Consider the following 14593-nt stretch of genomic DNA (forward strand, 5'->3'; position numbering starts at 1 on the left):
CCATCTGCACAAACACAAGAAGCGGCTGAGATCCAGCCAGACTTGTTACCTCCATATCAGCTCCCTGAATATTCATGATTGAAAATGAGAAAATATGATAAAGATAAATTACTGTTTGTCTCAAAAAAACATAAAAGGGTTAAAAAAAATGGAGAATTTAATTATTTAATAATAATTTTATTTTCTTTATATAAAATGTGAGGTTGAAGAACTTGCAGAAGCCAGAGCAAGAACTAGAATTAGAGAGAGAATGATTACGTTCTCGTTATTTAAAGGAATCTGTACGAGGAAGGTAAAGCTCAAATCAGAAAATATCTACTAATTAATCAGGGCTTAGTTCTAACTATAAACCAGAACTGATTCTCTAACAAATCCCTGAGTCCTAACAGCTAACAATCCAATCCAACAGATAAAACTAACTAAACTGCGAGACTGTCGCTATAAACTGCAACTTGTTTGATAATTGATTGTTGATGGAAGTAGAGCGCATCGCGGAGTCCCCGGACAGTCGCAACATGCTGGTTTTTATTTCAATTGTTGTTAACGCAATTAAACTTGAACATAAATATCATATGTAAAATAGATTAGCAATAATAATATATTACAATAATGAATTGATACCAAAAATACTCAATGTTACAGACTTACAGCAAAAGGAAAAATCGAATTTTTTTCAAAACTAGGAGGAAAATACATAGAATCACATTATTCCCAAGCTAATAGTGCCCCCACTCTCAACCTGCAAACGAACAAAAATGTTCGACTGATGCAGATGCGACAAGTTGAACTCAGATATCAAGTGAGTTCATCAAGCTTCCAACGCAAAGAGCACATTCACATGTCAAAGCTTTGAACAGCTTTAGTTAGTGTTGGTTTATAATTGATATTTACAGATGGAAGTCAGCCCTATTTTGGTTGAAACAGACTTTAACATCCAATATTTCTCTAGATTCTATCAAACAGACACCTGCGAATAGAAACTGCAAATTCGCTAACCTTGTGAGGGTGAAGTAGAACGGCACACATCCCTAAACAAACAGCGGCAAAGCCAATTACAAATATACCAGGGCGAGAGCCTAAGCTTGCCCCAGAAAATATGCGACCACATGAGTTTCTTGGCCATGCAGGGTTAACATTCATGACAACCTCTCTATTCAACAGGGGAACAGTCTCACTTTTACAAGTAGAAGTTGAACATATCTCTACCCCCAACCTATCATTTGTGATTATCTCCATATCCTGCAAATAAAGCACCAACTAATCAACTGAATGAAGATATAAATGCCAGTTGGAAAGGCAAGTATCATGGAAATGTCTCTCAAGTTTTCAGATATCATCAATTAGATAACAAGACCGCTCTTGAAATATAACACCAGTAGCATATCAAAAAAGCAGAGAGTAAACCTATGATCAATAATAAGAGATTTAAAATGTTCGCTATAGCAAATTCATAACAAAGAATTAATCATGAACTGGATGGTTAAAATATTACATGTTAAATAATTTTTGTTAATTTCAAATTAGATAGACTAAAAAGAACTGATTTCCACCCCCACCCTAAGAAAGGGAAGGGGGGGGAGGGGTGTTCCAAAAAATGCTTTAACAAAGTAGCTAAAGCATTAGCATTAATTGCTTGACTTCAACCCTTTGAGGTGTATTGCAAAAACAAAATCGGACAGCTTATTTATGTTGACAAATAACATACACAAACTGTGACAATTTTTAAAACCTTATTAGCTCCAAGTTCACATTGACCATGCTTTATCCTTTCTTTCCAGATATCAGAAAATGCTAAATTCACATGTCCAGACACAATTGTGACCAACTTTTTTCTTTTTTTTTTACTATTGCTAATTATGCATCCTCCATCTTGTTTTACAAAGGGCTGAAGTGCCATTGAGCAAGTCACTGGCCATGCTACTGTGATTTTTATATTAAGGAAGTCATAAATCCAATCCCCAGATAAATTCGTATTATTAGCTAGTATGAAGAAAAGAGAAATGCAGCAATTCATATCAGCTCTTAAATCTTCAACTCTAAATCTGGATTCACAATCAGCAAAAGCTGAAACTTTAAAATTCTAAGTCCTCACCTTCCTGTTGATTGGAACCAAGAGCACATTCTCTTGGAAGCGGCTTTCAGAAAAATGATCACCTTTTGGCTCAGTTCCCGACTGCATTGAACTTTCACTTTTCTTATGTTTTTTGCAAAGAATAGCTCTCGCATTGTCAAGGTATTTCTGTAGCAAAATCAAATCAGCATCAAAAGTGCCTTTAGCCACGCTGTTAAATTCCATGTTGCTTATCACAATCTTCAGTTTCTGTAACAGTTTCTCCAAAATTGTGGTGGAGTCATTACACATCAGAAAGCTCAAAAGACTATTAAATCTTTGAATCTGTGAAGCAGTGATAAATTGCTGAAAATTTTCTGATGCAGGCTCCTTAATTAACCATGCTACATCTAAAAGAAATTCAGAAAATGTTGATTGTCTCAATGCAGAAACCTCACACGAGTCAGACATAGGACCAATAGCCACAGACTCTGATTCATTCAGAAAAGGAGAAGCATCAAATCTCTGCTGCAATATCTCCATTTCGGCACAAATTTCTTTGTCTCCAATTAGTATTGGAATAAAGTTAGATAAGCCAGACTCATTCTCAACCTACAAAATATATTAAGAGAAAGAATGTTAGAATAAAAATGTTCAGAGTTACCAGTTAAAAACCATGTCCATCATGCTTTGAAATGTTTATGTAGACAACAAAATGTATCTGTAACTATAAATCCTTTGTTTTCTGTTTCTACACCTATTTGCAGATCCTAATGATCAACAACCATAGACTGATGCTACCACATCTAGGAAGTGATGGTGCAAAATATATGATACTGGTACCAAGTCCCAAGACAAGAATAATCCTCACCACTGTCTTAACTATAGACACAAAAGTGGCAGGAATCTTGTAAGTCAACTAGTTGGCACCTCCTAGTATTTCCAATGGAGACATCCAGGGTTCATATCCCCCCTCCCCCGTTGTAATTATCGAATTATCAAAAAAAATGAAGAAAAAAAACGATAGACAAAGAAGCAACACACAGCATCTAAAGCAAAACAGTGCCATGCTGATAGAAATGATTTTCTGGTGAACTTCATGCGTTCTCTAAAAAAGCTCCATATTCCATAACCAAATTAAACAACATACGAAAACATCACCCCGCATAAACAAAAACATTTTCCAAAGTTAAACATAACCAAGAAATAGGACATGCAACAGAAGTATGCAGACAGGAACTAGACACAGTTGCAATGTTCCAGAAAATAGAATAACCAACCAACTTTTATTTTTTATTTTTTACCAATTTGAATGACACATCAAATATGCCTTTTATGAAAGCATGTTGGTATGGACAAGAAACATCCTGTATAAAATGATAGAAAAAATCCAGCATAATCTAAAAGTTATCCAGAATACCTACCTCAACAAATGCAGGACCACAAAGATCTGGTTCAGTTTGAGGGATACATATCTTGTACAACTGATGGTTAAAACTAGAAGCAGTATCGCCCTCAGTCTGACCATGCTTAGATGCAACACAATAATCATGTGCAAGATACTTTCCAGCAAAAGATACAAGAAACCTGGAACAAAACCATCCTAACACGTAAATACAAAAACTTCTTTTATTGGTATGTTACACATGCACCAAATGGGTCTTCAACCCACAACCTCACCCTCTATCCACTATTTTCTTTTCTTTTTTTGATAAGTTCACCCTCTATCCACCATTGTGGGAAGAGTAAGTGACATTTGAGCCAGAGTTCATTGGCAGTTAAACAAGAATATCACCCTAGTATAAGAAAATCTGACAACAAAATATATACATGATCATGGCAAGTTAAAATTCAATGTACCTAGTATATATACAAGGACACAAATAATATTGTCTGAAGAGAATTGCTTATTATGTTCTTCCAATTGTACTAAAAGCTGCAGATATGCTAAAAGCAGCTCCGGGGTAGGAGACTTGTATGGCTCACTAATATAGAGAAAGTTGTGGTTTGAACTCAATCTCAAACCGAGCTTGACATATCACAGTTGTGACTAATCAAAACAACCCAGGCTCAGAATCGTTTTGTTAAATGAGCCCAAGGTGAAACCATCTTAGGCTAAACTTATTCACTCCTTAGCCTAGCACAAGATGAAGTGTCCATGCAACCTAGCATGGAATCCTTCCACTACTGCCTCTAAACTTATTCACTCTGTAGCCTAGCACAAGTTTAGGGGCAGTAGTTTGCACAGACACAACATTTGGGGTGCTGTGTTGTACCCGTGCACGTTGACAAGTCTAGACATTCATGCAGTAAATCTTGTGGCATTTAAATATGTGGGAGAACATGAAAACTAGGTTGCACAGACACTTCATTTGGGGTGCCATATTTGTGTCATACCCATGTCGTAACAGTGTCCTATCTGCTGTATCATGTTATAATTTTTCAAAAATTGCTTGTGTCGCCATATTGTACCCGTACCCGTACACGTGTTTGTGTTTTTGCATCCTAGTTCCTATGTCTTATTCATAGGAACACTTGCAATAACCAAAAATATAAAAGTACATAGTTTAGGATGAAGATACATGTCGTAGGCCTGATATACTTAAGAGATGCTAGTCGATTCATCTTTTGCTACTCAAGAGATGTTGATTAGTAATATCATTTGATTTTTCCTTGAAAAAAAAAAAAATTAATGTACAAAATCAATCAGAAGTTACACAGGTGGAAGTTTCAAGATTGATTGAGATGAGACTAAACAGCTTACAAGCAGATCAACCCCCCAACAAACCAAGTTTAGACTTTTTCAGCTGTGCCTGAGCAAAACTCAAACATCAATTATTCTGCACGGCCGTGCTTGTTTCAATCATAAATGTATTCGACTCTTCTTTTTTTTCATAATTAAAAGTCAGGTGTTTCCATAAATGTATTCAACGCTAAAAGTATTTACATCAAGAAAAACACAAGAAGCCAAATCAACAATGCCCATTTTTATTTTTTTATTTTGTTCATTTGATTGATAAATAAGTCTTTTCTAGCTGACCTATTCTATTTATGATCACACCTATTCACCGACGGAATCATTTGAAGCACTTTCTCCTTGTCTATAAAGCTTTTGCTGGCAAGTGTTACAACTCAAGAGCAGCGGCAGAGAGAACTTTGTATGTCAATTGTAATGTCCAATAGATGAGTGGTGAGTGGTCACTGATTTAACATATGTACAGAGCCTACGTAGGGCAATGGAAATTGAGTCCATCAAGTGGTCGAACTTTTCTTGCATGTGATCTATGAAAATGTGTTACATGTCAAACGCTAGTGTATTGGAACATGTCGAAACCTATCAGGGAGTTTTACTACACTAATTCTGGTGCAGTTGTTCTAGAGAACTCTAGTCTGAAACTCATATATTTGGTGATTGGGGTCAATCAACATAGCCGTTACAACTAGGCAGAGGAAAAGTTGATGTTGAATCTAAATACATGGGATTCGATCATTCGATGCCAGAGCTCTATGGTTATGGTCTATCCCATGTCACTCACCCAACCTGACACAAGCAGTGCTTGAATGCTTCTAAACAACTGCAAAAGAAATTGGATTCTCAGAAGGATCATATAGCTTGTACCAATAAGCCCCGCCAGAAGTGAAATCAGGGTAATCTGCCCTCCACTCCAATTACATTTAATGCATCAAATATTAGATTGATACTCCCTCCATCCATAATGAGTGGCTAGGTTGCCAATATTTCATGTCCCATAATGTGTGTCAATTCCAAAAACCAAAACATAATTTTCCTATAATACCTTTTATATAAAGAAAAGTGTGTGCCTCAATTTAAGTGTTGATTACTTTTAATAGGCAAGTTTGGAAGGTTATGGATAAAGTTTATAATCTGTGAATTTGGCAACTGGCCACTCATTATGGTCACGTTTTAGTAGGATGCCACTATTACACATAAAGGGATTTATGCATGTTTTGAAAGATACCGCCAATAATGAAGAAAGATATGCATTTGACCTCCAACAGTGGATTGTTCAATTACTATTGGTAGGGATGGGAGGAAAGTTGCCACAGAGAGAGTAGATCAAAACATCCCAAATCCCAGTCCCCAAATGAGAATATTCATACATATTAATCATGCATTAACTAACATAGCAATGAATATTCAGCAAATAAATTTTTATGATAAAACATAAAGTCCTACGCTGTCAATGTCATACCGAAACTTAGACTGTATCAAATTACTTCCGCAAGCAACAAACTCCATAGGCTTTCCAGCCTCAAAACATATAGGATGAACATAGTGAAGCCTTGGGGCTTGCACCTCCACCTTAAGTCTCATCACAGAAGTTCCACCTGCACCCATTAAATGCTCAAATCATGTTAAAAAATATTTAAAACATATAAATAAATAAAAACTCTAACATAGCAATACATAGAGAAACTGAAGAATACTGTTCTTGAAAAGAATCTTAGGATCAGGTTGCAATAGACAAAGTCTTATTTTTAATATAAGATAACACAAATATCTAGAGAATTTAAGATCTAGAATTATCTCAACTAAATTATTAAACCAAAATTGACCCAAGAATTATATAGGAAATCTAAAGAGCAAAATTATTAGGGTGGCGTTTGGGCAAAATGAATTTTAAAGACTGAACAATATGAATCTTGAGGGCAAACAAGAGTATCTTATATTTAAAATCTTATTTAATATAGTTACATGTATGTGTTTAAATGGGCAGATTATGTACTTCACTTGATAAATTATCTACCCTGACAGCAAGCAAAAAGCAACCCATAAATGATGGTGTCACTTAAAATACGTATAATGATATATGGTAAATGCTTTTTTAATATAAATAAATAAATGATTTATAGCAAATGCTAAAATTCTAAAAACTTCAAAAAATAATAATCATTTTAAAAAAAAATTAAATTAAAGATCATTTATATAGGATAATTGAATAGATATGGGTCAAAACCCCAAAAATAATTTTGGGAACTCATAAGCATCTCATTATATAATTAAGGCAAGATTTAGGTATACTTCTTAAATGTTGTTCCTTAGGTTTCCCTCTTAAGATTTTGCCATGTAGCATCTTTCTCATGTGATGGAAATGTATTTTTTTTATTAAGTAGCCACATAGCAAAATCTTAAGGGAGGAACCTAAGTAATAGCACCTAAAGTACATAAGTTTTGTTCATATAATTATATATATATGGTTAGGTTCAAGTTACACCCAATCTACCTTCATGCGTTGTCACACCACTCCATAACTATAATGATACAAATGTAGCAACAAATATGGGCACCAACTTACCTTTCATTACCCGGAAAATCATGTCATTCATAAAAACAAGTATAATGCCTTTTCCAGATAGCATCCTTCCAGGGGCAACAAAGTCAAGTAGATATGATGCAGGATCTTCAAATAACTGTTGATGCATTAAAGAACATTAAGTTTAATCTTACAAATTCTGCAGATAACTGGAAAGTCTAATGGAAAAGGAACAGAATAAGACGAACAAGTAGATATAATTAGTGACAGACTGACTACAACTGTCTTATTACTTAGTATACTTGATAAGGATTGCCAACTGCACATTTTATTGGTCACATAAAACTCAATACTATAGACAGTTGCATGATATACAAATTTTTTTATCCAGGTAGCACGATGAATTTAGTTTCACATGTGAAATGATGAAAAGAAAAATATTGCCCCGCAATGTATGAAAGGGAACCCGATAAAGTTCTTTTGTGTTGCATATGAATTTTGTATATATGGATGAATACATCACAAATCATATTGTACTATCAAATAACAATGAAAGAAACATTATAGAATTTTACATGACAAAATCAAGCCTTATTTTACTGGTCAAGCTGATTAGAAAAATAGTAGTGGCACATTTAGTTTAAGAAGCAAACTAGACCATGAGTCATTCCCCAATAGCAATCAAGATACCTAAGCAATGATGGAACCTCAAATGTGAGGGTTTTTTTTTGGGGAGGGGGCGGGGGAAGTGAATCAAAACTTTTTAAAACTGCACAACTGTTAAAGGATATGGACATGGGTATCTGGGTGTGTATATAAACAACAGTTAAGACAATTTCCAAAGGCCTCACAATCACCATGTCCACACAAATCAATTTGATAACTAACAAAGACAGCCATTTGATGACATGAAGTCAGCTGAATAAGGATTGGAATGAGGTGCCCAAATTGAATATAAGAGAAATTAGTGATCAAACCATCCAGGTCATCAACCATGTTTATAGTATAGCAATTTCTTCAGAAAATTTAGCCTTATAAATTCAGTTAAAATAGCTGATAACTAGATCGAAATTGTACCTCACAGAAAAGCTTTCAAACATCGAACCAACTACTTAGATAATAATTTTTTTTACACCTTTGAATTGAAGGATTGCAAGTTTCAGGAAAAGACATGATATTGACAGAAAATGCAGGATTTTATGACCCACAAGGATATTTATATGAATCCATATATCTGCTTTAATACTTAATACACGTGCACATATTCCAAACAAAAAAATTAAATATCAAGTCATGTGGTAGTGTTCATTAATAAATGAGTACCCAACGAAGTCTATGACTCTTAATTCATCATTTGATCAGTACCTACCAAGATGATCTACGACAAATGTGTCACACCAAGTGTTTTTTATTTCTATTTATCCAGGAACTACATGAACACAAAACAATGAGTAAATATATGGACCTATGAAGCATACATCATTAGACAGACATCTATCTAATTAACAATGATATTTCATCATGAACCTACAAGAATTATAAAGAAAGCATCCAGTTAAACCATTACCTTCGCCCACATAAACTTTGGCATTGTAATGAACACGGTTAATATTGTACATCCAGGGCGGATATACCCCTCCAACTCAACGGGCATATTGGCCAACCATTGGAATATCTGCAAATGCATTTAAGCGCACGTTAATCCATTCCTCGCATCTCTGACTGCAAAAAGATCTGTTCTATTAAATACTAAACTGTAATAATAATCCTTTAAATACTTGGTGCCGGAGTCTTCTAGGGAATTCTGCCGGGTTCCAATCATACAGCTTGAATGAGATTCGACCTGTTGGACACTACAAGCATATATCAAATCAGTATATCTCCAGGATAGCTCCTCGAAAACTCTTCTTTTTTTTTAATAAGTAAAAAATGGCAATGCATCTACCATAGCATTTAGCATAGACCCACCATAGATGAGTAGGCATTCTTGTTGTCATACAACTGAGACACAGAACATTTGGAATTATCCTTTCCTCCATCCATTTGGGTTTCACCAGAAGCCGTAAAAGATGCATCACCATGAATATTCTGAGAATCGAGAACTGAGCAGAGGTTAGTAACTTGTCCATCTTCAGACTCCAAGAATGCTTCCGTTTCAGCTATAGGGCTGCTCAAGCATAAACTATCTACACCATAGACAAAAAGCGTCTTATCAAGAAAGAATATGCAGCTTTCCTGCTCCACCAGTTGCACCAATCAAATTTATAATACCTTTTCCTGTTTCATCATCACAAGGGCCATCTTCAGTCTGCAAGGACCCTTGAGGTTCCTTCTCATCTGCAATTCCAGAATCAGCAGGCTTTCTTCGCCGTCTATTGTTGTGGCGTTCCAATTTTCTACGACAACTCCGTTTACCCTCATCAAAATCTGATAAGATGTGAAACCTGCCAAACATATTGCCCATAAGTAGAAACCAATAGCAAAAAAAAAGCATACACCGAACCAATCTACGCAAGTTTCACCAATTCACCCTAAATCACACATCCATTTCCTCAAATTAACAACCTTCTACCAGCATCCCAACTCAAGTATAAGCAACTAAAACAATTCACTTTAAACTAAGTCCTTCGTCGTTGGTTTCAGTTGCATAGATGAAATGGATAAGCTCACACAATAATATACAAGAAGTATGCATAAAAGTATAACAACAAAACCGCCCTTGTGGTTGCATTTCACATTGCTAATCAAATTATATGTAATTTCAGTTAGTAATAGAATCCGAAAGTTCCGAAAGTTCAAAAGCATATAAAAATCTAATTGATATGTTCCGTTCTAATTAGTTCAACTAGTAAAGCCGATCAGTCATTGAATAAGTGACTTTGGATCGAATCCCCATACACAAAAGCAGAAATTGGAATTTGGAGCTTACTTTCCACACTGCTGGCAATATCTCTTGGTATCACCGTCAAGAAAAACCTCACTAGCATTAGCGCAGCGCAAACAAACCCTATGCCTCCGATGATAACCTTTGAGCTCGCTGATATCGGCCTCGCACTCGGGTACTTGGCACCGGGCGGTTCGGGTCGAGACCCGAACTGTCCTGGACCGCTTCTTCCCACGGAGGCTCCCTTCCATCTCGAGCTTCTCGTCCATCTCCGGACACGCACAAGGGATCCGACCCGCCAAGTAATTGGTACACGTCAGCCTCGGATCCCGTTTCCGGATCTTCCCGGAACTCGGGCCCGGAGGATCCGTATCCACCTGCGAATCCTCCTGCGAAAAATCGAGACTCTGGTCGATAATCGGCGGCGGCGGTTGCGGCGGCGGCGAGGGAAGTTGATCGGGATCTAGGGACATAGAGAAATGACCGTCGACGGTGAAGTCGAGGAGGTCTCCGAAGTCCCACAGAGCTGAGGTAGGGTCTTCTTCGGTCATCGCCGGGTGCACCTCCATTACACGTGGCGGCTCCATGAACGAAACCCTAGACGATCGGAGGCGGTGGTTGAGTTTGTTGGTTGGTTGGTGGAGCCAGAGAGACGACGAGTCGCTACTCGCTGCTACTCGAGGCTCAGAGGGTTTTGTAGTTTTGTTAGAAAAAGTGAAAATAAGCTAATCGTGGCGATATTCTTTTAAATTATTGTATGGTCCCCCCCAGTACTATGGTTGTTCAGGCGGGTTGTGAGGACCACGCGCGTTTGGGTTTTATGTTTGATCCTTGTTTGAAGCGGTTGTATACTCGTAATAAGGTTTGTAATTTTGTAAAATCTCTTGTAATCTATATTATAGATTGATTAGTGTCATCCTGCTGATGTCATCCATACTATTATTTAAGGAATTTATTCGGTTTAAATTCTTCATTTTCAAAGTTCTAAAATGCTCCTACAACTCTATGTTTAAGTAGTGACAAAACTAAAGGATAATCTAGTAAAATAAAGTTACTCTTCTTTTGATTTTCAAATTGCTTTATCCACTTATAAATTAAAATTTCAAACTAAAAATTATATATATAAAATAAAAACACTTTTTTTTTAGCTACAAAATAGGGCCTCTAACACTACAAAAAAGCACCTCTAACACTTATGAACACTTTTTATTATTGATTTGTTGTCTAGTAATATGGTGACGCTGTCATATTACTACAAAAAATGAATAGCATGCCTAATATGAAAATGAAATCAAACATAAATAGCATGCCTAATATGAAAATGAATAGCATGCTTAATACGAAAACGAAATCAAATATGAATGGTTAGGCAATGCGTTATGTCGGTCTTTTGTCAATATGATAAGCTAGGAAGGCAAGTAGTTTGTAGGTGTGCTAGAATGAGTGTGTTAGGTAGGAAGAGAAGGTCTGCTAGTGATTCCAATGGTAAGAGAGTAGATTTCGATGCCCTTGAGCCCTTTTTTCATTATAGCAGTAAAGAGAATATTTTTCTACACAAGTAGTAATCCAAAGGCTAATATACAAGACGAAGCCTTGAATGAGTAGTTGCAGAAGTGTGTTAGTGCACAAAGTCATAATCTTCCTTATTGTCGTGGATAGTGGGTTGTTAAGTGTGATGCATATGCTATGGTTTTATTTACAATAAACAACGTATTAACATGTTGTTGTTGTTATAGATGGTTGAAAGAATATATGTTATTGTTAATTTGTGCATGAAGTGCATTGGTAAAGACTATATTTTTTATCACAATCAATCAACTTTTTTTTTGGTCACATAACATTTAGTTAAAGAAATTATAAGTTTTTTAGTTTTTGTAACTTTTTTTATGGAAAAAAAAAAAAAAAAAAGTAACAATTGAAGAAGATCATTTTTTTTTTTGGCTGAATTGAACAAGGCTCAATTTGTCCTTATGGGGATGCACTTTGGTACATACCTTAATCAAAATCGTTGTATCAATTTCTTTTTATGATTGTTCATATAGGGTGGTGAGGCCCACGCGCCTAATATTAGGCCCGTTGGGTTTTGTTTTGCGGGGTTGTTTGGGGTGGTTGCGTTTTTGGTGAAAGAACGTGGAGAAGCGGGATTGGAAGGTGAAACCTCGTTGTCAAATAGACCCTACGGTGATGACGTGGCTCCAACAATACTGGATATTTTTATTTTTATTACGTATTTATTATTTTTAATTTTGCAAGTCTTTCAAGTCTGACACGGTTGATTGAAACTCGGAAGATCAGCTGTGCCACCAAAAATAAATAAACAGATTTTAATAGTTGTCTTGTCTTTTTCCAGATTCCTTTTTTGAGTTTCTACTTTTTCTCCCCAGACTTTCTTTAGGTTATGTTTTTTTTTTGGGAGTGATTTTAGGGGATGAAAAATGAAGGAGAGATAAGTGCAGAGAAAATGATGTTTTTAGTTGTTTGGTTGGGGTGGAAAAGATGAGAGATTTTGATGGGGCTAAAAAGTTTTCTCTCCTCCCTTCAAAATACAATTTCTCCAAATTGAAGAAAAAATGAGAGTGAAAAGTTGACAAAAATATTTGGACAAAATTACTCACATTTTTTATTATCAATTTTTTTTTTTTGGGCAACCTCAACCTAGCCGTAATAAAGCTCTGTTTGGATACTCTCCTGCATTTGTGTTTTCAACTTTTTTTTTTTTTTAAACTATCGCCTATTGCACTGTTCATGGGACATGAGCAATGCAATTAGACATATGAACCGTGCTAAACGCATGAATAGTAACTTTTTTATCATTATTTTTTTATTATTTTCAGTTTTTAATATTCAGTTTTCAGCAAAATAAGTGATATCTAAACACACATTAAACGTGGTTTGCCTACCATTTTTTTTTTCCTTTTTTTCTTTTGGGTTTTACTGGACGCTGATGTGCATGAATCCGTGATTCACCATAGTGCTTTTTTTTGGACGTTTTTTCTTTTTAATTTATTAAATTTATTTCTTATTTTTTATTGGACATGAATTTCCATTTTTAATAAACTTCCGATGATTGCATTTTTTTTTGGTTGGTTGTTTGTGAGAAGAAAATATATAGAATACAAGGCTCATAGAAATTCGTTGGTGAAAATGTATAGGAAAGTTTGAGATATTCCTAATACCGTCAAAAGATGCTTTAAAAATTAAAATACATATTCAGCAAAAAAAAAATTTAAAAAATAACATATATAGCAAAAAGACAAACAGCCTCTATAAAAATGCTTTTGAAGATAAGAATTAAAAATCATTTCATATTACAATTGATAATCTTAAAAGGCATATACAGTTCATTTCATGATCGCTATGTTTTTTTTCTATCTCTTAATTTCTGTAAACTCAGGGAAGAAAAAAAATTGTTACAATTTAGCAAAAGTATGAATCTTTATCTTTACTTCTCCGATTCATTTCCAATTATTTCAGATTATTTTATTTGTGAAATTCATCTATGCCCATCCATGTCAAGGTTTGTAAAACTTGAGCCGGTAGCTCTTAATGTGGCATTTGGTAGGGAGAAATCCACATTACTCATGGCATCCAGATTTTTAAAAATGTAGCTATTCCTATGTTTGGTTTCATTGGGAAAGTGAAATGATAATATTTGGTTTATTCCTAAAAATCTTAAATGAATTATTTATTTTTTCATTCTATCCTTAGATTTGAATATGAACTACCAAGTCCTTTAAAAAAAATCTTCCTCTAAATAAATAATGAAAAACCAAATATAAACTATTAATTATGACAAATTCATTAAAATTATAGTCTAACATTTCAAAATGACAAATACAATAAAAAAATAACTATTTAAATTCTTAAATGCTTTTATTTTTAATAATAATTTTTAAAAGAGTTTAATCCATAACAAAACAATCTGACAACTTTTTTCTTTTTCACATGTAAAACCTAAATAAAACTTTGTTAAATAATATATCAACATAGTTGTCTATCCTGTTTATATTATTTTGGCAGGAAAATATAAAGATAAGGGAAAAGATATTGATGATTTATTTTATATTTTATCTTAATTGCTTAAATGATAAAGAAAAATGGTTAAAATTGTCAATTTATAAAAAATACAATTTCTTTTAAGCTTGAGAATCTGGATTCTCACTTGTTTTAAAGGGAATCCACATTCCTACTGAGAGGGGTTTAAGGAGGGAATCCATATTCCCCTAGCATCTGATTTCCTAGCGTGATTTGCAATCAAATATGAGAATTTTTAAACATTCTTGGGAATCCTAAAATATTACCATGTACCAAATGCGACATAAGTTCTAACCTCTTCATATGGTGCAAAACTAATTTTAATTTGCTAAAGTAATAACTTATGAT

The 14593-nt window shown here is 34.8% G+C and overlaps 1 protein-coding gene across 1 annotated transcript; it reads right to left on the reverse strand.

The window, feature by feature from the left end:
• Nucleotides 1–555: 555 nt before the first annotated feature.
• LOC142624327 (squamosa promoter-binding-like protein 7) lies at nt 556–11042 on the reverse strand. Its single transcript, XM_075797861.1, has 10 exons — nt 10256–11042; nt 9598–9770; nt 9295–9512; nt 9105–9179; nt 8894–9001; nt 7369–7483; nt 6265–6400; nt 3475–3637; nt 2093–2662; nt 556–1239 (listed from the first exon to the last, which is right to left on the reverse strand). The coding sequence occupies exons 1-10, from the start codon at nt 10795–10797 to the stop codon at nt 946–948; spliced, it is 2394 nt and encodes a 797-aa protein (XP_075653976.1). The 5' UTR covers nt 10798–11042; the 3' UTR covers nt 556–945.
• Between the last annotated feature and the right edge of the window lie 3551 nt (nt 11043–14593).

This window comes from Castanea sativa, chromosome 2 (assembly GCF_040712315.1).
Source record: "Castanea sativa cultivar Marrone di Chiusa Pesio chromosome 2, ASM4071231v1".
Lineage (NCBI taxonomy): Eukaryota > Viridiplantae > Streptophyta > Magnoliopsida > Fagales > Fagaceae > Castanea > Castanea sativa.